We start from the raw sequence: 23,653 nt of genomic DNA on the forward strand, positions 1-23,653 counted from the left end.
TCTGGGAGATGTTTTCCTTGTTCATGGCTTCATGTATCATCTGTTTGCTATAGACAAAAATCATTCTCTAGCTCAGATCACTCTCCTGTGTTTCAGGTTTGTATATTCAACTAGATGTCACTTTAGAGCATTCAACTTAATTGTCAGTATGTTACACCCACTGTTTTGCTTTGTTAAAGCTGCCAGAGTACAATATACCAGAAATGGATTGGCTTTTACAAAGGGGATTTACTAGATAACAAATTTCTTGTTCTAAGGCCATGAAATGTCCAAATTAAGGCATCAACAAGATGATACCTAAAACTCTGAAGAAAGTCTGATGCAGCTGGTGGACACTTCTGTCTACTGGGAAAGCACATGATTGGCATCTGCTGGTCCTTGCTCCTGGTTGGTTGCCTTCAGCTTCTGATTCCAGCGGCTTTCTCACTATGTTCTGGGTCTTAGCATTTCTGGGGCAAGCACTGGACTTTATCTCTTAGTTTAGCATCTCTCATGGTGTTTTTCTGTCTCCATGCATCTGTGCTTTCTCCAAAATCTCTCCCTCTTAAGTGACTCCAGTAAGGGGATTAAGCCCTGCCTTGAATAAGTAGGGTCACATCTCTCTGGAAACTTCCTAATCAAGAGGTCCCACGCAACAATGGGTCAGCCTATACAAGACTGGATTAAAAGAACATGGTTTTTCTCGGGGTACAGAATAGCTTCAAACTAGCACACCCATAAACTCTTATTTCATAGAGCCCTTCTCCATCTCTTAGGTTTTCAGTATCTTGGAATGTTTATCATTTACCTAGTTTTCTAAGCTACTTATTTTTGACTCATTCTCTTTCTGACTTATTCTCCAACTCTCTCCCCAAACAAATAAAATTCCCAGACATTTAAATTCTATCTAAAATATTGTTTGAACATGTTTTCTCTTTATCATCACTACTACTATGCTAGGCACCACCACCTCTTGTCTAGATTACTGTAAAAGTCTACTAATTGATTTCCAGCCTCCAGTCATAACCTTCAAATCCATTCTTCATGTGGCTGTTAAAATGATCATCCTAAATTCTATGTCTTATCATGTTACTCCCCCACTCAATCCTGCTCTTTGGCTTCCAAATTGCTCCTAAATTAATATCCAAATTCCTTGCTATGTCTTTTAAAATCTCTCGTTACTAATACTACTAATAAAAATAAAAAACATGGCAATAATAATAGTCAAACAATTTTAGAAGAAATGAGTGTACTAAAGACAACCTTTTCATATCATTTTACTATAAATATTTTAATATTTATTTCTAAGAAAAGTTTCCTCTTTTAAAATATAACCAAAGATACCATGATCAAACCCCAGTATATCAACACTGATTCCTTCATGTAATCAAATGTCCAGCACTATTCAGTTTTATGCAATTTTTCTATAGTTTTTTTCCCCCAGGTTTGTTTGAATCAGCATACCAACATTGTCCATGAATTGCTGTTGGTTAGTATGCTTCTTTAGTCTTTGTTAACAGCTTTTTCACCTTTTTTTTTTTTTTTTTGTGAAAGATACAGGGTTATTTGTCCTATAGCATTGACCACAGTAAAGTGTTACTTACCGTGTTATCCCTGTATTTCCTGTGAATTTGTATTTAGATTTAGAGTTCAGACAAACACGAAATGCTTTGTGTTCTACCATTTTTACTGCTTAGAGCTTTTGTCTTGCTTTAAAATGAACATATAAAAAGAATGTAGTCACTGTTTTTGAAATCCAGGGACCTGTAGGGCAGATCACTGTGGATGTAGAGCTGCTCATCATACCATGGGGAGATGTTTTATGACCTGAAGTGTTTCCTGTTGAAATTAGAGGAAGAGTGTAGGTAAGTTTATTTTAATTATGTGTGCTAGAATTTTAAGACATACTTCAGGGCTGAACTGAATTACTCAAACTGATGTTAAGCAATGCATAAAACACAAGAATGAGGTTGCTAAAAGTAAAACTCCCTGTACCGCCATCCCCATACGCATGCACATTTCACTGAAACTTAAATTACCAGGTTTTATTATCAGACTTGTTACATTTCCTCGTCAAATTATTAAAGAGTTTGAAGTACTTCACAGAACCCACCTACTTCCGATACAGTGATTTACAGAGATAAATCAGGGTGGTAGACAGTGATGGAAGAGAACTCTCAATTTCTTTCCTACTCTCAAGAAATGTTTAAAATACTGGGGAGATGTGTTCAGTCTTTATTAATTCCTTAATTCACCAGTTTATTTAGCAAATAATTATTAAATCCTATCATGATGTAGTTACTGGATATAGGAAATTGAATTAAAGAAGTATAGCTCTCTGTCCTTAAGCACCATAATGTCCAGTTGGAGTTAAAACAGTAAATACAAACAAATATAAAAAGATGAATGATTATGAATTGTGATAATTAATCTATGTAAGAAGGCCATGGAAAATATTTAGATGGGGAGGACAGTTGTAGTGCGTAAAAATCTACTGGCAGATGTGACATTTAGTTAAGCCTAAAAGGGTAATCAGGAGTTATTTATTTAGGGAAAAATCCAGAAAGAATGGTTTGTGAAAGACATAAAAAGCTTTGTACAGAAGTTGTAAGTCTTCTCAAATTGGAATGAAGTGTGTGGGTGGAGGTGGAGTGGTGGGAGGTGAGGATAAAAATGGAAGCAGGCCCAGATGCAACCATTATTACTACAACTACTATTGTTGTTATTATTATTTACTTATATTTGTGCGAAGATTTAAATGAAATAATAGAAGGCTTTTCGCTGAAGATAATATAACTCAATTTGCCTTTGTAAAAATATCAAGCTGGCTGCTGCTTCTTAAAGGAAAATTCTATAGAAGCATGTAGTATTTAATGTTTTTATTTATAACATTATCCCTAAAATCACATAAGCATGTTAAAGTCAATTTTCCATTCTATTATAAAAGAAATGGGGCTGAAGAATGCTGATCAATACACTAAACAAACAGGAACTTTATGGGCTTTTCATATATTTTGCTTATCCACTCCTTCCTGTTTCCTTGAACACATAATTTAATCATTGTTTTGTGTAATTACAAATGCCAAGCAGGATATAACTGAAAATCGTTTGTTTTTCTGGGTATTAGGCATGCCTTGGTTTTGTTGAGGCTATTCTCTGGGATGTAGTTTATTTTTCCTTATTACCCTCAAGATTATATCCAGTTTATGCCTCTATGCCTTTTGTTACAAATCAAAATAAATTCAATATATGACATATTAGTCCAACAGAACATCAAAAATAGCAAATGAAGAGGGAAAGCTGAAATAAAAGAAATAAAACATTAAACCATAGTAGCATCCTAAGACCTGTATAAAATCAGGTTGATTTATATGTATTTTGGTGCATTTTTTAAAACTTTTTTTATTGTATGGTATAACAAATATACAAAGCAAAGAAATAGAAAAGCAATAGTTTTCAAAGCACTCTTCAATCAGGGGTTACAGGATAGATCCCAGATTTTGTCATGGGCTACCATACAATCCTCTCATATTTTTCCTTCTAGCTACTCCAGAATAGAGGAGGCTAGAGGGCTTGAATATTTTTTTATCATCACAATCGACTTTTTTTGTGAAAAATAGCATATACAAAAAAGCTATGAATTTCAAAGCACAGCACCACAATTAGTTGTAGAACATATTTCAGATTTTGACATGGGTTACAATTTCACAATTTTAGATATTTACTTCTGGCTGCTCTAAAATACAGGAGACTAAAAGAGATATCCATTTAATGATTCAGCATTCATATTCATTTGTTAAATCCTATCTTCTATGTATAACTCCATCATCACGTTTGATTATTCCATACTTCTCTTTAGGGTTAATTTGGGCTATGACAATTCTAAATTTTTGCTATTGGAAGGGTCTGTCACTAATACAGGGTACGGAGATGGAACATCTGATGTTCTGGAGAGGCTGGGCTAGATTTCAGGACTTACCTAGACCAGGGACCCATCTGTAGGATGTAGGTTTCTGGAAACTTACTGTAGTGCTTGAAACCCTTGTAGAATCTTATATATTGCCCTAGGTGTTCTTTAGGATTGGCTGGAATGGACCTGGTTGGGGGTTGGCAGGTTATGATGGGTAGCAAGTTCTAACTGAAGCTTGCATAAGATCAACCTCCAGAGTAGCCTGTTGACTCCATTTGAACTCTCTCTGCTACTGATACTTTATTAATTACACTTCTTTTCCCCTTTTTGGTTAGGATGTAATTGTTGATTCCATGGTGCCAGGTCAGGATTTATCCCTGGGAGTCCTCTCCCACGTCGCCAGGGAGACTTTCACCCCTAGATGTCATGTCCCACACAGAGGGAGGGCAATGATTTCACTTGCAAACTTGGGCTTAGAGAGAACAGAGGCCACATCAGAGCAACCACAGAGGTCCTCTGTTGTTAACGGAAGTAACTCTTAGGCATTTTCATAGGTAGTCTAAGCTTCTCCACTACCTACATAAACTTCACAAGAGTAAGCCTCATGATTGAGGGTGTGGCATATTGATTTGGGTATCCCTAAAGTTTGACATAGTATCAGAGGATTCCCTGATGGTAAGGATTAGTGGTTCCATATTCTTTCTCCCCTCACTTAGGGGACTTTGCCAGTACTTTTCAGTTATCTGCTTAATATACTCTAGGATGTTTCCAGGCATTACAATAATCTATACAAGATTAAAGGACCTCTTTCTTACTCTGTGCTTCCTGTGTTTCATTTCTTCAAATGAGCTATACAGATAGATTGAATTAGATTATGCACTATGGAGAATTTCAGTTCCAGATAAAATAAACCTTTCTTCCATTGGTCTCAAAGAGTATGTGTGGTTCTAAAATATAGACAGTGTCTTCTTTACCCTTATGTTCTGAGTTACTTTAACCCTAACCTGTTTGGCTTCATTCGTATCTCTTAAATATCAGGTTATATATATAAAACAGCTTCTCAAAATCCAGAAATATTAATCACTCCGAACTTAATGTAAGCACTTAATGTGCTTACAATCTAGACCCCTGTTTTCTTGTAAGCATGTTCTAAAGATTACCATACCATAATTGTTCTTTTGTTTCTGGCTTATTTTGTCTCACCAAATGCCTCGCATGTTCATTCACATAGTTGCATGCCTCACAACTTTGTTCCTTTTTGTAGCAGCACAACCTTTGTTCATAAATATACACCATTGTTTGCCAATCCACTTCTCCGACAGTGCATCCTTCAGTTAAGTGCATTCATCGTGCATCATGGAGAAGGCCATGATGCATTTGGTTTGTTTCCATCTTTTGGCAATTGTGAATAATTCTGCTATGAACATCAGTGTTCAAATTCCTGTTTGTGTCTTTGCTTTCAGCTCTTCTGTGTGTGTGTGTATATATATATATATATATACCAAGTAGTGCTATTGCTGGGTCACAGGGCAACTAGATATTTAGTTTCTGAAGGAACCGCCAAACTGTCTTCCATAATGGCTGCACCATTATACATTCCCACCAGCAGTGCACAAGTGTCCCAGTTTCTCCACATCCTCTCCAACATCTATAGTTTCCTGTTTGTTTTAATAGCAGCCATTCTTATAGGTGTGAGGTGGTATCTCATTGTAGTCTTGATCTTCATTTCCCTTATAGCCAATGAAAATGAGCATCTCTTCATGTGCTTTTGAACCATCTATATTTGCTCTTCGGAAAAATGCCTATTCATATCTTTAGCCCATTTTATAATTGGGTTGTTTGTTCTTTTGTCTTTGAGTTGTATGATTTCTCCAGGAATTTGTCCATTTCATCTAAGTTGTTTAGTTTGTTGGCATATAGTTGCTCTTAATATCCTCTTATGATTTCTTTTATTCCTTCATGGTCTGTGGTAACACATCCTTTCTATTTCTGATTTTGTTTATTTGCATCCTCTCTCTTTTTCTTTGTCAGTCTTGCTAGTGGCCCATCAATTTTATTGATTTTCTCAAAGAACCAACTTTTGGTTTTATTGATTCTTTCTGTTCTTTTTTTCTCCCATTCTTTTATTTATGCTTTAGTCTTTGTTATTTCTCTTCTCCTATTTGCTTTGGGGTTAGTTTGCTGTTACTTCTCAAGTTCCTCCATGTTTATTGGTAAGTCCTTGATTTTTGTCTTTCTTGTTTTTAAGTATAGTTTTAGGGCAATGAATTTCCTTCTCAGCTCTGTCTTTGCTGCATCTTATAAGTTCTGATAAGTTGTATTCTCATTTTCATTCATCTCCAGATAGCTACTGATTTCTTGGTGTATGTTTATAACATAATATTTTAGCTAGAAGCTATAGGATTTTTCATGTTTTGAAGCTGAGCACTTTTAAGTTATTTTTACTCTAGGTCCTGTGACTCTGAGCAGAGCCAACAGCAATTCATTCAGGTAGACCATGTCGGGTATGTGTATGTGTGTGAGTGTGTACAAGACTACTGGAAACTAGCTGAAGACAATTCCATTAAATTTATTTGGCGTATTAGCCAGGTTTCCTGGTCAGTTTACTAGAGGTAAAAGTAGAATATCAATTATTGGACCACTCTAGTTGCTCAAGATGGTATTATATTCATGCTTTATTTAAAAAAGTTAAAAGTTTGTAATTGTATTTGGTTGTCATGTTTTTATAATGTGATTATTAATGAGGGAGGTAGGGTAATCTTCCCTAAATGCTACTTTCTTTACTTTTTCTGTGTGTATCTTCACCTTTTATGACTGTATATATTCTGGAGAAATTGGGACCTGTTGAAATAATTACTTTTCCTAAAGAAACCAGATGTTTAGTTCGTAAAAAATTTTCTGCCTCCTTGTCCACTTAGGAATGAGGTCCTTGCTCTCAAGTTCTAGACCAAAGAGTCAAAACAGAAACATGCTAAAAAAAAAAAAAAAAAACAGAACTGCCAACAACGTGGGCATATATTAAAAAAAAAATGCATCCTACCTCTAATTCAGGAAATTAATTGATTTTACACAAGTGATAAATATGCACAGAAGGAAAATCCTTATAAAAAGTTGGGAAGTTGGTATTTTGCCATGTCAATTATATTTATCAACCTTCAAGTGTTGATTTTAATGAACATGTATATGCAACTTGCTTTTATTTTTTAAATTGAGATGAGTTGTAGAGCTTATTCAGTGATTTTACCTTATTTTAAATTTTTCCTCAGGTTATAGATATGTAATATTTTAAAAATTTCATTTTATGATTATTATGTTTTTCATAATAATTGAGTTTCAACTCTTTTCATGCAGTATAATTCTGCTTTGCAAAACCATAAAAGTAGATTATTCAGTTGTTTTGGTGGCTTAGCTAAATATTGGCCTAGGTTTTTCTTTGTTCTAAGGAAACTGGAAAAAAATATTTCCCTCTGAGCTATGGTCAGAATAATTATCCATGACATCTTGTTACCCCAAAACTTGTTCTCCAAAATGTATAACTAAGATGTCTATAACATCTCCTCTTCTTTCTCTTTCTTGCATTGATACTTTATACTTCTAATGAATGTTCAGTGCATGTGAGTGAAACAAAGTCTATAGAGCTTAGTTTTTTTAAAGATCTTCCACAATCTATACTGAACATTTCTCTGTTGTGTTAATTTTGTTGTGGTCTGACATATTGTCTTGTTCATGCCTTGAAAATATGTAGTTTTCTACAGCCCTTTTTGCACTTATCATTTTTGTTGATTGTATACCTTCCCTACTTATAAATTTTGTTTTGTTTAAACTTAGTTTAATATTACTTTTTCATAAAGATGTCTTCATTTTTCTGGTTCTTGGATCTAAACTATTCCCTGTCAGTAGTGCCATTCTGTATGTCCTACTTCTTATTGTTTCTTATTCTTCTTATATCTCTTTTGCCACCTTATATCACTGGTCTATTGCAGGCTGCTGTGTAGATAGTTGAAACTCAATAAATAGTTGTGGTTAATGGTGATAAGATGATGAGTACCCAAGCTTCTAGAATACTACAAGCCAAGCACATTTGTGGAGATGAAGAGGCAGCTGCTGGCATACATCAGTCATGTGAATAGTTGAAAAGAGCTTAAAATACAGAATACATCCAAGAAGCTCTGATTGATTTTCCAACTAAGAAGAAAGAACTGTTTTCACACGTGTAGGAAGAAGAGCAGATAGCAGATGTTGCAGAGATTAGGTGAAGTGGAGTCAGCAAAAGTGATGAAGGTGGTGTCCAGCAGCTACTGTCAGGAAAGGAGATGGACAGTGCTGGAAGGTGAGCTGTGCAAATGGCGAATAACGATGAGATAAAGAAGATCCATAAGCAACATTTCAAAGTTTATTCTTTAGACTCTGTAATAAAATTCTGTTTTGAGATCTGAATCTACCTTTCCATATTGTCTAGAAATGTACTCCTTTAAAGATATCATGAGTATATACATGTTCATACACTTCTGAAGCAAGTCACATGATAGTGTTTTCATTTTTGCTTGAAATGTGAATCCCCCTGGGCATTTTCTAAACATTTTAGACCTATAGGTCAAACAATGTATTTTCAGTAAGTTACCTATATATAACTTATAATAGAAAGTTATATAGGATAGAAATTTTATATGTAAATATAGCAAGTATATTTCTTATTTCAGAATAAAATTAATTAACAAAAAATAGTTCATTTACCATGTAGGGTTTGAAAAATTACAATGCCAGTATTTAGATTGTACAAGTAATTGAGGTGATATTGGAAAAAACCTTAAAAATTCATCTAGCAATATGGAGCTGTTCATATATTTATAATATATATTTATAGCTGATTGTTTTCTTCTTGTTTATTTTCTAATTTAAAATTAGACTATAAAAACTAGGCAGAGAAGAAATAGAGCTTATTTAGCTGAAAATCTGTTTTTAAAATGTATCTCATCTTATTTAGCTGAAAATCTGTTTTTAAAATGTATCTCATCTAACCATTTTGAACACACCTGTCACATTTGTGTACAACGTCATGCCGTTTATAAAAGTACTATCTTATTTGATAAAGTATAAGTTTACCTTTTAGCATTTCTATTGTAAAAGGAATAGCTATATCCAAAGCCTTACAATTACTAGAATATTATTGTTCCTGTTGTTGGTCATTGGTTCGTGAGTAAATGAATAGATGATGAAGACCAAAAGCTAGGACTTTCCTTCTAACTCAAGATTTCACCTCAGTAACACTATTGACATTGGGGTAGAGATGTTCTTTGTTGTGGGAACCTGTGCACTGTAGGAGATTTAGTGGCATCTCTTTTATCTACCCCTCATCCACTTGTGACAATCAAAAACGTCTCTTGACATTTAAAAATTTCCCCTGGGGGCAAAGTTGCTCTCAGGAACTGAGTATTGAACCTGTTTTGTTTCATGTATGCTTACAATTTTACAGTGGCTTACAGCAGGATTATGTATACTTATAATTTCAAACGAATGCACAGCTAAATGTAGTAAGATATTTTTAGGCTTTAATGAACTTTTAAATAATTTCTAAAGTGTTTGGAAATGATGTTGTTGGTGTGAATTGTTACTAATGATTTCAAATTAATGACATTTTGACTAGAATATAATTTGTTATACATACTCTATGCATATTTATATAGAGAAGAGTGGCTAATTATTCTGCATATCTGGACAATGTTTATATTGGAAAAAATTTTGTAAATGAAAATCAAATTATGTTATGCAGTAAAGTTGGTAAGAATTTGAGAGAAAAAAGTTATAATGAATTCTTTAATTTTAGTCTCTCATGTTTGTAGTCTTATTGATACATGCCATAAAGATATGGGTAATTTATCTTAGATAAGACAGACAATAACTTTGGTACAGTCAAAGTTACATTTGTCTGCTGATTACTAGATGCAGGCACACTCCTCAGTAAATATAACTACTTAGATATTGTTTTAAATAAAGCAATTTGTTTATGGCCACTTTCCAATTTTCAACTTAAATGTTTTATATGTTACTACAAAAAATAGAAAGATTATATTATTGTACCTTTTTAGCATGTCATCTTTTGTCATTAGCTGGATAATATCTCCAAAATGTGCCTGCCAAACATGATTTATATGAACTAATGCTAGTCAGTTGTCATTACTACAAAATTGTCCATTAGTTTTACAGTAATAATAATCTGTATTATACTCAACAGAATGATAAACTTGGTCAGATTTGTATTTGGTAGTTTAACATTTTTTTTTTACACTATCATCCAGGTTTGTAATGCAGGCATTATCTGTATGGTAAAGTGGGAGCCTTGAATTCTTTGTGATAGGTGCACAGAGATTTGTTAGGATTAGGGTCTCATTTTCCATTCACAACCCTTGTGATTTTGCATCTGAACAATAGTTGGCCTTCAAAGAGAATCTTAATTGTGAGGGAGAGGGATGCAAAAAGGCAGACTGTTTTTAAGGTAGAACTACCACAACAAAACTACAGGAATATTCCCACAGTAGTACTACCACACCACTTCGGTTCAGTATTGGCTTAGTGTCATGGTTCAGAATTACAGGGCTCTTCTCCAGGATCAAATCTGAGGATTTGAGTTGGAAGATACTTCCTCGATACTTTCTTCCCTGTCTGGGACCTCCTAAAATGATCAGAGTTAGGAGATTGTGTATATGAACAATTATGATTTTTAATAATTAAAAGATTTTATCCTGATTAATTGTTTGTCCTGAGTTGACTGTGAGACCTGTTGTGCTGCTCACATCTAAGGATCTTTTGACTTTTATGACAACATAATGGTCCTGTGGAGTAGCACTGACGCACAATGTGCTTTAGAGTTTAAGTTATCGACCTGGGGTGTAACAGATGTGAGTCTGACTACTAGTTTTGATCCCTTACAGGCTGCATGATCTTGAACAGGTTACTAAAACTTCTGTGTCCCAATTTTCGTATTCATAACGTGAGATAATGATAATGCTTACATATGCGTAGAGATGCTGCATTATTTCAAGTGTTATGCACAGCTTCTGGCAATTGGTAAATGTTAAAAGTTTCATTTCAAGGTGGAAGTTAAATGAGGAATGAAAGGAATAATAAGAGTAAACACTTAATATAGCACCGTGTGTGAGGACGTCTCATATATATTCAAGCAAATAAAATGAATAACCTGAGATTACATGCATTAGACTTTCCAAAACAGTTATTATTGGGGACGTTCACAGCCATAGGAGCAGGGACAATCCTGCTGCATTATGCAACCATGCAAAAGGATCTTTAGGGCCAAATGTTACACTCCAGTCTTCATGCTGTGGGGCTCTTAAGCTGCATACTTAGGAGGGGCTTGACTTCCTACTGTGATAAGGGGCTGGATCCAGCAACAGTGCAACATGGACAACCTTGGATCCAGCGTTCTGCTTGCTTGACATTTATGGCTGGAAGTGTAACAAGCTCTCTTTTTCTATAATCTGCAGGCTGGGATCTAGATATTGTGGTGGCAGTTTATGAAGTGGATGACTGCTAGTATGATTGACTGGCTCAACATTTATGGTTGGGAGCTCATAGTTTATGGTAGACTATTAACTTTATTTATTTATTATCTCAACATTCTACCAAGAGTGAATGCCTTAAAGATTCCCTGTAGGGTGCCAGGAGCCTGGCCTACAGTGATGAAGACTTAGAAAAATTAACCCTTAACTGTCATAAATTAACATGGTTAATTCTCATATCAGTTCTATGAAATATTTGTTTTCTGAGTCACAGGAGTTAAGTAACATTCAAAGTCACCTGGTAAGTATGATATAGACCTGGATTCAAACTCAGGAAGTATAGCTCTGGAGTGTATCATTTTAACTAGAAAAAAGAGCTTAAAAGCTAATTGAAAATATAAAATAGATTATAGCAAACTCTCAGTGACAAAGCCTCCACAAAATTCTAAAAGTAGTCATGAAGTCAATGGTAGTTGGTAATTCATGATTTGAAAACTGAATGCTTGTTAAAAGAGCATTCCAAATGAAAATTACTGGAAAGGGAGCTGGAGAGGCTCTGGGCTCTCACCCTGTGACTGAAGGCTAGTGCCCCCAGATCCAGCACCCAGGGCTGGAGGCACCTGCATTGATGCAGTAGCTGGCGCACTGCTTTCCTGGCCTTCACATGGCCTCAGCTGTAGTCACAGAAGAAGCCCTTCTTCAAAAATTTGGATTTGAAGTATAGAAAGAATTTTAGTTGTTAGTGTGTCTACAGAGTGAAAGAAAAATGCATCTGATTCTCTCTTGTATACCCATATTAGTGCCATTGTTTGAATGGGAGGGAGGTGAAAATTTGGCTGATTTAGATTCAGAAAATGATCCAGTCAACATGTTCCATAAAAAGGTGGTTGGATTTTCAGGAACTCAGTTTTGAACTCTTAACTCATGGGACTTAAATCACAACTTTTCAGCTTTAGTAAAACTTTAACCCTGCTTTAAATATTATTTTGAATATGCAAATGGTTGGATTTAGGTAATAGTAAATCTTGCCTATATTCTTGCTTGTTGTGATGTAAGGAAAATAGTTTTTGTTTATTTCTTTAATTTTACTGGAGATGTCGGAAGTTTGTTTTAAAGTTTGTTTAAATGTTATTTGAGCCAAAATATTTACAGAACAAATTCTGTTAGTAGATTGTGCCATTTGTTGTGCTTGAGTGTGGAAGCATTAGGAATGACAGCATCAGATGATGCCATAGAGTGTTCTCATAAACAAGCTAATAGCATTTTCTACTGTGGTCTTTGTATTAAAGGTGTCAAGGAATCCTTTGCTCTATTTAGGTAAAATCCAAGTTTGTTTTCTCCAGCATGGAAAATATTGTTTGTTTCTGCTTGGGAGAAAAGCAGTACACCTGAATGAAAGAATTAGACTGAAGAGAAAACAGTCATTGAAGAAGTCTCATTTCAAGAAGGAAAGAATTGAAGGTTGCTTTTCTTTAAAGGATACAAAAAAGCTAATATTTAACTATTATCTTTTTATAAAGATAATAATTATATAATATTTAATTGTTATCTTTTATAAAGATATTTTGTGCATTGCTGCCTTAGTCTGTGGGCATTAGCTAATAAATGAGTTCATATTCATATTGGAATTTTTAATTTAATAATTGAGCAAATATATTTTAGTAATAACAGAAACACAGCAATAATAATTAACATTATGATTCAGGCAGTACACTTTTTGCACACACATCACGTATATATAAGAGCTTATGTTATCTTTATTCCTTTACTGTTAAAAATTAAGTTTAAGAAATATACCATAATTTTTATAAAGAAACAAAAACATATTGAGGTCGATTTTGGCTGAAGTCCTAACAGGGAAGAATGAGCCTAGAGATGTAATAACAAAGGAAAATGGCTTTAGGGTATAAAGATATTTGTGTTGAAAAGTGAAGTTGAATGTTTAGGGTTTGAATAGGTAGGGTATAAGAAGATTATAGAGTACCTTAATGCCAAATTAACGTGTTTTTATTTAATCTACTAGGAACTACACATACATAAATATAAAATTTATGTGATATATATGTGTATACATGATATACATTATATATGTAATTGCATGTTTAATTAGAAAAATGAAAGAAGGTCTGCTTTAGGAATAATAATCTTAAAATACCCATAGTGCTTGGAGAATGCCTTTTTGTTTTTTCTTTTCTTTTAGAATATATGATATACAAGTAAGGTAAAAATAACCCCTTGAAATATTTAAAAGTAATAGTGGCAGCCAGGAAAATATAATTCAGTGAGGATCATGCATGAAATCTCCCTTCTCTAGTACTTAAAAAAACTGAACTTTTTTGCTATTAAAAAATAGTAAGTCAAGCAAACAAAATTATTAGCAATCAAACAAGGAAACAAGGCCCAACTTCATATATGTTTCAAAAAGTAATACTCAAAATAGAAACAAACATGATCACCTGTCTCATCATGTCTTTTAAAGTCGACCCATGGATCCCCAGACATCATAAGGGTATGAAAGGCGATTCATAAAATCCAGAGAATTCTCACATTTTCAGTTGAGAGGGAATACTGAGGGGCTAAATGAAGCCCAGTGAAAAATCAGAGAAAATCCCTCAAGAGGAGAAATCCCCACAATTCTCTGCAGTATCTCAGCAAAGGCAGAAAAAACTAATAGTCCCCTTCATTTTTGCTCTCCAACTCTTAGGAAATAATTCCGAAATTATACATTTTTTCCCCAAAATAAATAAGCATAGTATACATAAAGCAGGTTAGATAAATGTGGAAAATATATTGAGACTCCACCACCCACCCTTCCCTCCCCACACAAAAAAATCCTCATACCTATTTGTTCTGTAGAAGTCAGTAAGAATCTGAAGTTAGAAAGGTGAAATCTCAAAGATGACATCCCAGGAGATTAAAGTGTGGCTGAGGAGCCTAAAACCACATTAAGACAAGGTCAGCACCATTATAGAACTAAATACATTATAAATAGGGATAGACTGCGACAAGTCAGGTTACTATGAGAGAGAGAAGCTTTCAGGAAAATTTGAGAAAGAACAATGAATGTAAAGCCATGTTCTGATTAAGCTTTTGTGTTTCCTTGTAAAGAATTCTTCAGGCAAGGACTTAGGAACAAAAATCAAAGCTAGCAAAAACACACATAAGTATACAAGTAAATTTGGATAAAGAGGAATATTCTGGCCAGCCTCTTGCATCTACATAATATTCTCTGCCTAAAAATAATGAAGAAGGGTCAGCTAACTTCTGAGTAAAATAAAGTAAAACTAAGAATTTTACCACCAGTCAAATTGTTATTTAGTTATAAAGACAAAGGAAGACATTCTCAAATATGAAAGGACTCAAGAAATGTAACATATGTGAGTACTTTTTTGAGACACTTGATTGATGTAAAATCTACCCATAAAATGGTGAATTCAGAAGTCCTAGTATACCAAGCAGTGGGTAGTGTACAATATTTGAAGACTGTGGAACAATGGCTACAAATCTGTGAAGGAACTTTTGTACTCAGATAAACTGCTGTTTGGATATAAGCAAAAATTCAGGGAACGAAAATGTTGAGCCCTTTATAAGAAAACTACTTGCTGGTGAAGTTCAACCAATAGAGCAGTGAATTAAGATGATGAATATAGAAATGGAGAATTGTGGTAAAAAGTCAATTTCCTTGAATTTAGATATGTTATGTCTAAATTGTGTGTTATGGCCACAGACTAGAATGCAAATCTAGTCAGCCTTGTCAGTGAAATTAATGATTGTTGAAAGCTAACCTGTGGTAGAAGTTAAAACATGTTTATTTTCTTCTCTCTCATAAAGTCAGTTGATACTGACTAAAAAATGAAATTGATTGTCATTAAAAGTTCAGTATCCCTCTTGTTCATGGTATTTTTTCTTAACCTAGAGCAACATTTAGAAACTAGTTGAACTCACTGGAAGTGAAGAATTATCTGAATGTCTTTAGTTTCACTACATTTCTTTTTCTTTTGCTAAAATTAAATATAGCGTATTTATTGTGGACCTCATTTTTATAAAACTCATTTATTCTTTCATTTATCTGTCCTTTTGTGCTGATAGCTAAATTAATGTATTATTCATAGATAGTTGCCTGGAATGATGCATATTTGATATTCAAGGTAATTTATCCTGTTGGGGCATTTTGGGGTGATTTTTTAAATATTTGTTTAAAATTGTCTATTATGCGTTAATTTAAAGAATATATACAATTTTTTTGAAACAAGATACTTTTCTTTAAAATTTAACCATGTCAAATTTTTAAAAGTCTATTTGTTAAATACTTGCTGGTAATAGATATGCTACTGTTCCTGTTCTCAAGGGTCCCATAACTTGTCTTCAAAAGTTTTTCCTATTATTTTTAAACTTAAAGATCAATAAGAATATCCCTCATGTTCTCATTCTAGAACTTTATATTTGTGCAAAAAGAAATTTTAATATTATTTTTCCAGAATTCATAATTCGTTCATAAGCATTTGTTGAAGTTATGATATGATTGCCTTGTTTCATGTCTGTCAAGTCAGAAATTGGCAGGGGTAGCTGTATTAATATCAGATAAAATTGACTTTAAGTGTAAAGATGTCATAAGAGACAAGGAAGGACAGTATATATTAATAAAAGGGATAATTCACCAAGAAGAAATAAAAATCATAAATGCTTATGCTCCCACTCAAGGAGCTCCAAAATACATGTGCCAAATCATGGCTAAGTTCAAGAGGGAGCAATTGACATTTCTCAATAATAGTGGGACATTTCAATATATCACTCTCTCCTGTCAATAGGACAACTGGACAGAGGATCAATAAGGAAATAGAGAATTTAAACAATGTGATACTTGTTTAAAGTTCTTACTAATATATGTATATAGATCATTACACCCTAAAATACCAGGATATACATTCTTCTCTAGTTCTTACAGAGCATTATCTAGTATAGATCATATGCAGGGACACAAATCAGGTCTTTATAAATTTAATAAGTTTGAAATTATTTGAAATACTCTCTGACCACAATGGAATTAAGTTGGAAATTAACAATCATCAAAGAACTAGAACTTTTACAAATATATGGAGATTAAACAGTGTACTTTTAAACAATCAGTAGGTCAAAGAAGTTGTTAGAGAAATTGGCAAATATCTGGAGATGAATGAAAATGAAATTATAACATATCAGAACTTGTGATATGTGGCAAAGGCAGCACTGAGAGGATATTTATCATCCTAAATGCCTACAATAAAAAAAGAAGAATGAGCAAAAATAGAGGACCTGACTGCCCACCCAGAGGAACTAGAGAAAGAACAGCAGACTAACCCCAAAGAAAATAGAAGAGAAATAAAATTTAAAGCAGAAATAAATGAACTGGAGAACAACAACAACAACAACAACAACAACAACAACAAACAATAAAATCAACCAAACTAAAAGTTGATTCTTTGAGAAAATCATAAAATCGGTGGGCCGCTAGCTAGATTGACTAATTAAAAGAGAGAGAGAGAGAGAGAGAGAGAGAGAGAGAGGGTGCAAATAAACAAAATTAGAAATGAGAAGGGAGCTGTTACTATGGATCCTGAAGAAATTGTAAAAATCATAAGATACTGTGATAACTGTATGCCAACAAGCTACACAACTTAGATGAAATGAACAAATATCTAAAACATAAGTTACCAGCAGTGTCTCAAGAAGAAATTGAAGATCTTAACAAACTAATTATAAGTGAAGAGATTCATTTAGTTATTAAATATCTTCCTACAAAGAAAAGTCCAGGGCCAGATGGCTTCACAGGGGAATTTTATCAAACATTCCAAAAAGAACTGATACCAATTCTGTGCAAACTTTCTCAAAAAATTGAGGAAAAAACATCATTACTTAACTCATTTTAGGAAGCTAATATCACTTTAATACCAAAACTTGAGAGATGTTACAAGAAAGGAGAATTACAAACCAGTTTCCCTAATGAACAGATGTAAAAATTCTCAATAAAATTGTTGTGAATCCAATCCAACAATACATTAAAAGAATCATACATCATGACCAAGTGGGATTTATACCAAGAATGCAAAGCTGATTCAACATATGAAAATCAATTAATGAAATACAGCATATTAATAAATTCATTGGGAAAAATCATATGATTGTATTGATTGATGCTGAGAAAGTATATGACAAAATTATGCATCCTTTTCTAGACAGGAATTGTAGGAAACTTCTTCAACATCATAAAGGGCATATATGAAAAATTCATACCAGCATCATTCTTAGCAGTAATAGATTCAAAGCATTTCCCTTAAGATTGAGAATGAAACAGGGATGCCATTGTCAGCACTATTATTCAACATTGTACTAGAAGTCTTACCTAGAGTGATTTAGTATGGAGAGACAAATGAAAGGCATCCAAATAGGTAAGAGAGAAGTAAAACTTTCATGATTCACAGATGACATGATCCTGTACTTGGATAATCCTGAGAAATCCACAACAAAGATAACTTGAGTTAATAAGCAAGTTTAGTATAGTGGCAGGATATAAGATAAATGTACAAAAACCAGAACTGTTTCTACATACAAATAATTATTTCAATACGGAGACAATTAAGAAAAAAAATCCATTCAAAATAGCCACTAAAAGAATCAAGTATTTAGGAATAAGCTTAGCCAGGGAAGTAGAGGACCTGTACACAGAAAACCACAAAATAGTGTTTAAAGATATTAAAGAATATCTAAACAGATTGAAAGCTATTCCATGCTCATGGATAGGAAGGTTTAATGTTAAGATGCCAGTCCTACCTCAGTTGATCTATGGATACAATGCAATACCAGTAAAAATTGCAACAACTTATTTGAAGTCTTGGAAAAGCTAGTTATCAAATTCATTTGAAGGAAACGAAACCTCTGATAGCTAAAGATATTCTGAAAAAGAAGGAGGATTAACACTTCCTGACTTTAAAGATTACTACAAAGCCACAGCCTTCAAAACAGCATGGTGTTGGCACAAAGATAGAAGTATTGAACAGTGGAACTGATTTGAGAGTGTGGAGATTGACCACCCAATTTACAGTCAAGTGATTTTTGGCAAGACTCCTAAATCTGAATTGGGACAGAATAGTCTTTTCAACAAATGGGCTTGGGAAAACTGGATATCAATAGTCAAAAGAATGAAAAAGGACCCATATCTTATACTTTATACAAAAATTAACTCAAAATGGATTAAATATCTAAATATAAGAGCTAATACTATAAAACTCCTAGAAGAAAACTTAGGGAAACAGCTTCAAGACCTAGTAATAGGAGGTAGTTTCCTGAACCTTACACCCAATGCACAAGCAACAATAAAAAATTGATAAATGGGAGCTCCTCAGAATCAAAAGCTACTGTGCCACAAAGGATTTTGTCAAAAAGGTAGGGACAGCCAACTCAATGGGAAAAAATATTTGAAAACCATACATCAGATAAAGGTTTGATAACCCATCTACATGAAGAAATCATATAATTAGACAAGGGTTTGAAAACAAATGAACAAACAACCCAATTATAAAATGGGTAAAGGATATGAATAGACTTTTTTTTGGAAGAGCAAAGACAAATGGCTAAAAAGCATGAGTTGCTCATTCTCTTTAGCTATAAGGGACATGCAAATTAAAATTACAATGAGATATCTTACACCTGTAAGAATGGCTGTCATTAAACAAGCAGGAAACTACAAATGTTGAAGAGGGAATGGAGAAATTGGAACACTTAATCACTGCTGGTGGGACTGTATAAATATACAGCAATTATAGAAGACAGTTTGGTGGTTCCTCAAAAAACTGAACATCAAGTTGCCCATATGACCCAACAATACCACTCACTACTTGGTATATACCCAGAAGAGCTGAAAGAAGTGACATGGACAGACATTTGCACACTGATGTTCATAGCAGCACTATTTAAAATTGCTAAAGGATGGAAGCAATCCAAGTGCCCATCAACAGATGAGTGAATAAACAAAATGTGGTATATGTATACAATGGATATTATACAGCACAGCAGTAAGACAAAATGAGGTCCTGAAGCATATGACAGGGTGGGTGAACCTTGAGAACATAAGCCTCAGTGAAATAAGCCAGGCACAAAAAGCTAGATATTGTATAATCTCACTATTATGACTCTGATAAAGATGACAATGTCAAGGCTCAGGTGAGTCGAATGAGTTGCTCTGAATAATAGACCAAGAAGTGATCAGCTCCCATACGGAAAGTAAACATGACTTCCTCTAATATTTTGCTCTAGTATGACTTGGATGAAGATTTTGGGGACGGATGGGAAATGTGGTGCTCTCTTGCCCACATTACCCTCCCTCCTTATCCCTTTTTCTCTCCTTCTTTTCTCCCTTCTCCTTTCCTCCTTTTTTCTCTCTCTCTCTTTTTCTTCCCTCCTTCCCTAAAGAAAAGAGGTTGGCTAGGGTCTAAGATTTTACTTTACTTTCAAGCAAATAAGTTACCCCAATGCAGTTTCATAGATACTGGCAGAAGAAATGAGATTACTGGGTTAGTAAAGACAATTTATTATTCACTAAAATGGCAGTAGTCAGAGTAACAAGGTAACACTTGTTCTCAGAGGCACAATTCTCACAAAGTGATGCTATCAGAGTCGGGTATTGTCAGGTAGTGAAGCACATGAAAGAAGAGGAATCCTTTAGTTAGAAAACCTTAGTCTTATAGAGAGACACATCTCCCCATTCTGTCCTCAGAAGAGAGACATTATTACTTTGGAATGTTGTACAGATCTGCTTTCAGAAGAGAAATGTCTCTGTGGTTACTATCTGGAATATAAACAGATCTTTTCCAGAAAGGAACAAATCTCTCTTTCCAATACTGTCGGTCATGAGAACTTCACTGAAAAGACAGTCTAAATCAAATTAGCAATTGATGCCTTTGAAAAAGTGTAGAAATATGAGGAACCTATGAAGAGTTGTCTCTCCAAAATATCTAGACAATGTGACTCTTTGAATAAACTTAATGTTTTACAACTGAGATCTGTTTTCTTCACTATTTTAGTTTCAGTTTATGGCCGATAAATAATGAAGGTTTTTATTTTTATTTTTTTAAATTGTATTCTGTTTGAATTTTTAGCTTAGTTAAGAACTTTAAATGGAAATAAAATTTTTAAATTTCATGAGAGAACTAATTTCTACCTCAAAACTATTAAGACTTTAAAATCTCATTTTCTGATAATTTGTTTAAATTATATAAAATTAAGCTACTGATTAGAAAATCTATTAGAGGTAGATAATTTGAATTTTACTTCAGAGAAAGCATTGTATTCTAGAATTGTGAATTCTAACGTATTCTGTATTCAGTGCCAGCATGAACCACTAAAATGCGAGTCCGTGTGGAATTATGATAGCAGAGATATCACTATGGCAGGTTGTTTTAGTTAAGTTTTTCTCATGTTGTTAAAAGGAGAAAATGGATCTAAGTTTATTAGAATATTAAACTACATGGAATAAAAACCTTATTAAGAGAGTTTGTATAATATATGTACCATTCCATCTAAATCTAGTCTGGAACTACATTATAATAACAGTCTACTTTGGAGGTGTCTCCTTCATTTCTTTTGTCTTATTATTTTCCCATTTCAAGTCTTCTTTGTCTCTCACTTATATTATTATGACAATTCCTTATTGCTCCCCTGATTCTGGTTATTCTAGGCTTCATAAATGTACTATATTTTACTATAATATTTAAGTTGTTTCCACAATCCTGCAACAATACTTGTCTATCCTACCTTTTTAATCATGTTCCTTCATGATTTCCTAGGATACAGTCTTTGTACAACAGATAACAGACCACTTGTGGTTTTAAAAATATCCTGTATCTTTTCTACGTAGTTTCTTTTATTTAGAAATGGTTTCTTACATCTCTGCTTGTTAAAATGATATACATGCTGCATGGCCTAATTCAAATGTCATTTTCTTGGTGGTCTGATAAACTTCAGCCCAAGTTAATTTTTAATATGTGGACCCGTGGCTCTCTATGGCATACTTATAGCAATTATATGCTTCTTTGTAACAAAGGTGTTTGTGTTCATGTTTGATCTTTCTATTTAATTTGTAACCTCTTTATCCTGTTTATTTTTTTTTCTCCTAGGATGTCAAAGTCACATCTGGGGCTCTGTTTGATGCTGGCAGAGATCTTCAACAAATCATCCTAGAGCAGTGCTACAATTTTGTTTGTGTAAATGTAAGTAGTAAATACAATTGATTGGAAGCACATGAGGACTCATATAAATATAATATGGAAGAGAACTAATTTTTCTTGTTTGAATATTTGAATTTAAATTTAAATATTTGAGTTAAGATTTTGATAAATGGGTTTTGTTATTCGATACTTTTTGGAAATTTTAATTTTTTGTCTTTTGAAATAGGGAAGTACCATTTTCTAACAAGTTAATTTCTGAAATGAGAAAAAAGTGATGTTTCTTTTGGTAATATTTTCAATTTTCTGTTTCAAACCTTTTATGAAATAAATGAGACAACAAGTTCAACATAACTAATAAGTCAAATTTTAATATTTACAACCACAGGTTACCCTTTAAAATTGTTTAAAAAGTTAAAAATTAAGATTAGATAAATATTTTTACTTTTATGTAAATTCTTTCCATTTTCTCCTTCAATTAACTTTCAAATCCTTCTGTTTTTTTTTTTTCTGGACATTTAGGTTATGAACTTTGATATTCAAGAAACACAGAAGTTATTAAGTATGCTTCAAGAGAGTAATCTTTCCATTTTATACCCCATTGTTGTTGTTTTGGTAAGTGAATTAATCCAGTTTTCTAGTCAGGCTTAGGCTTTCTTTCTTGTAACTCAATGTTTTCTATTTAACAAAATTTTATGCAATTGAGGACATTGACTCAAATTAAAACAAGAAACTCTGCTTGACTTTGTGGATTCTTGAGTTTAATGTCTTGCTATGACTGTTGACTGCTTATTCTAATAAGTACAATCATTTAGCTAAACTGACAGGTTTAGAAAACAATTTAATTCAACCTAGCACCAATTTCATTTATTTTTCTCCATTGAGTCACAAATTATGTGGTAAGTTGATTAACTGGGCAATGTGAAAAGAACTTTATTTAGCATGTTACCAGGATGCCATTGGATGAGAAATCCAGAAGTTGAAAACACTTTGAGGAAAAAATGTGATGGTAGAAAATATATTCTTGAATTGTTTCATCTTCTCTGTTCTATGGACAGCAAACGTAGAAAGAGCAACAGATTAAAGAGAACTTCCAGAAGTGTGGCTTATGAAAATTTTGAGAGACCTTTTATGTGAAAGAGTAAAAATATATGTTTGGTAAATAATTTTTGGATTGGCCTATCAATGTGTACATTAGAATAGAATATCAGAGTGCAAAGCCACAGAGGGATAGCATTAGACCAAGCTTACCAAAGTAGCTGAGGAGTAGGATCTGTGGTCTGTAGCATTTTGCTATAGAAAAGAGGTTCAGAGCAGTTGCCAAGTTTCTAAAGCTCAGAGTCATGTCATGGTTTGGCAATGTAATTCTTGTTAGGTGATGTAATGGATAAAGGATAAACTAAAGATAATGATTTGCATTCTAAATAAGTAATTATAAACTGAACAGTGCAAGCAGAAACAAATTAGCAGAAACTGAGGTTTGTTTAATTATTTCATTGGCCTACTGTATTTGCTTATAAGGTAAGGATGGATCTCTTGGGATCAGTTGGTTTAGGGAACCCAAGGCCCACATATGACAGATATATAAAGGCTTTCATTGAAGTGTTCAGGAATAGTATGGAATGTCAGATGCTGGGAAGGCTGTCAGACTCTAGAATAGACACAGGTTCAGAATTCTGTTTTTGGACATCTACAACTCTCTCCACATTTACTATCTTGGAAATCTCATTAATCCCGTGGTTCCAGACATTATTCTAGTGCAATATTATAGTGAAAAGAAGAGCTTTGAAATTGGAAGACCTTGGTTCTTGGTTCAAGAAGTTACCTAACTTCTTGGAGGTTTGGTTTCCTCATTTTAGAGATAAGGATAATAACCGTACTTCCTGAAGTTGTTGCAAGGATTAAAATATGTGAATATAAAGTACATAGCACAGTGCTGGGCTTCTTGGTATGTGTGTAGTGTGAGTTTGTTTTCTTAGTCCCCTTCTTTCCACCATGGATGAGATGATTCAAAGTTTGCTTCCCTTGACCTAATCAGATTCCTGAGCTTCAGT

General features: G+C 33.7%; 1 protein-coding gene across 1 annotated transcript in view; it reads left to right on the top strand.

The window, feature by feature from the left end:
* The window catches only part of CRPPA (CDP-L-ribitol pyrophosphorylase A), a 368,112-nt gene that overhangs the window by 171,553 nt on the left and 172,906 nt on the right, over nt 1-23,653 (top strand). The window contains exons 7-8 of the mRNA XM_077157926.1: nt 21,552-21,644; nt 22,122-22,214. Coding sequence (XP_077014041.1) covers nt 21,552-21,644; nt 22,122-22,214 — 186 coding nt within the window. The remainder of the gene's footprint in view (nt 1-21,551; nt 21,645-22,121; nt 22,215-23,653) is intronic.

Source organism: Tamandua tetradactyla, chromosome 1 (genome assembly GCF_023851605.1).
Source record: "Tamandua tetradactyla isolate mTamTet1 chromosome 1, mTamTet1.pri, whole genome shotgun sequence".
In the NCBI taxonomy this organism is placed as follows: domain Eukaryota; kingdom Metazoa; phylum Chordata; class Mammalia; order Pilosa; family Myrmecophagidae; genus Tamandua; species Tamandua tetradactyla.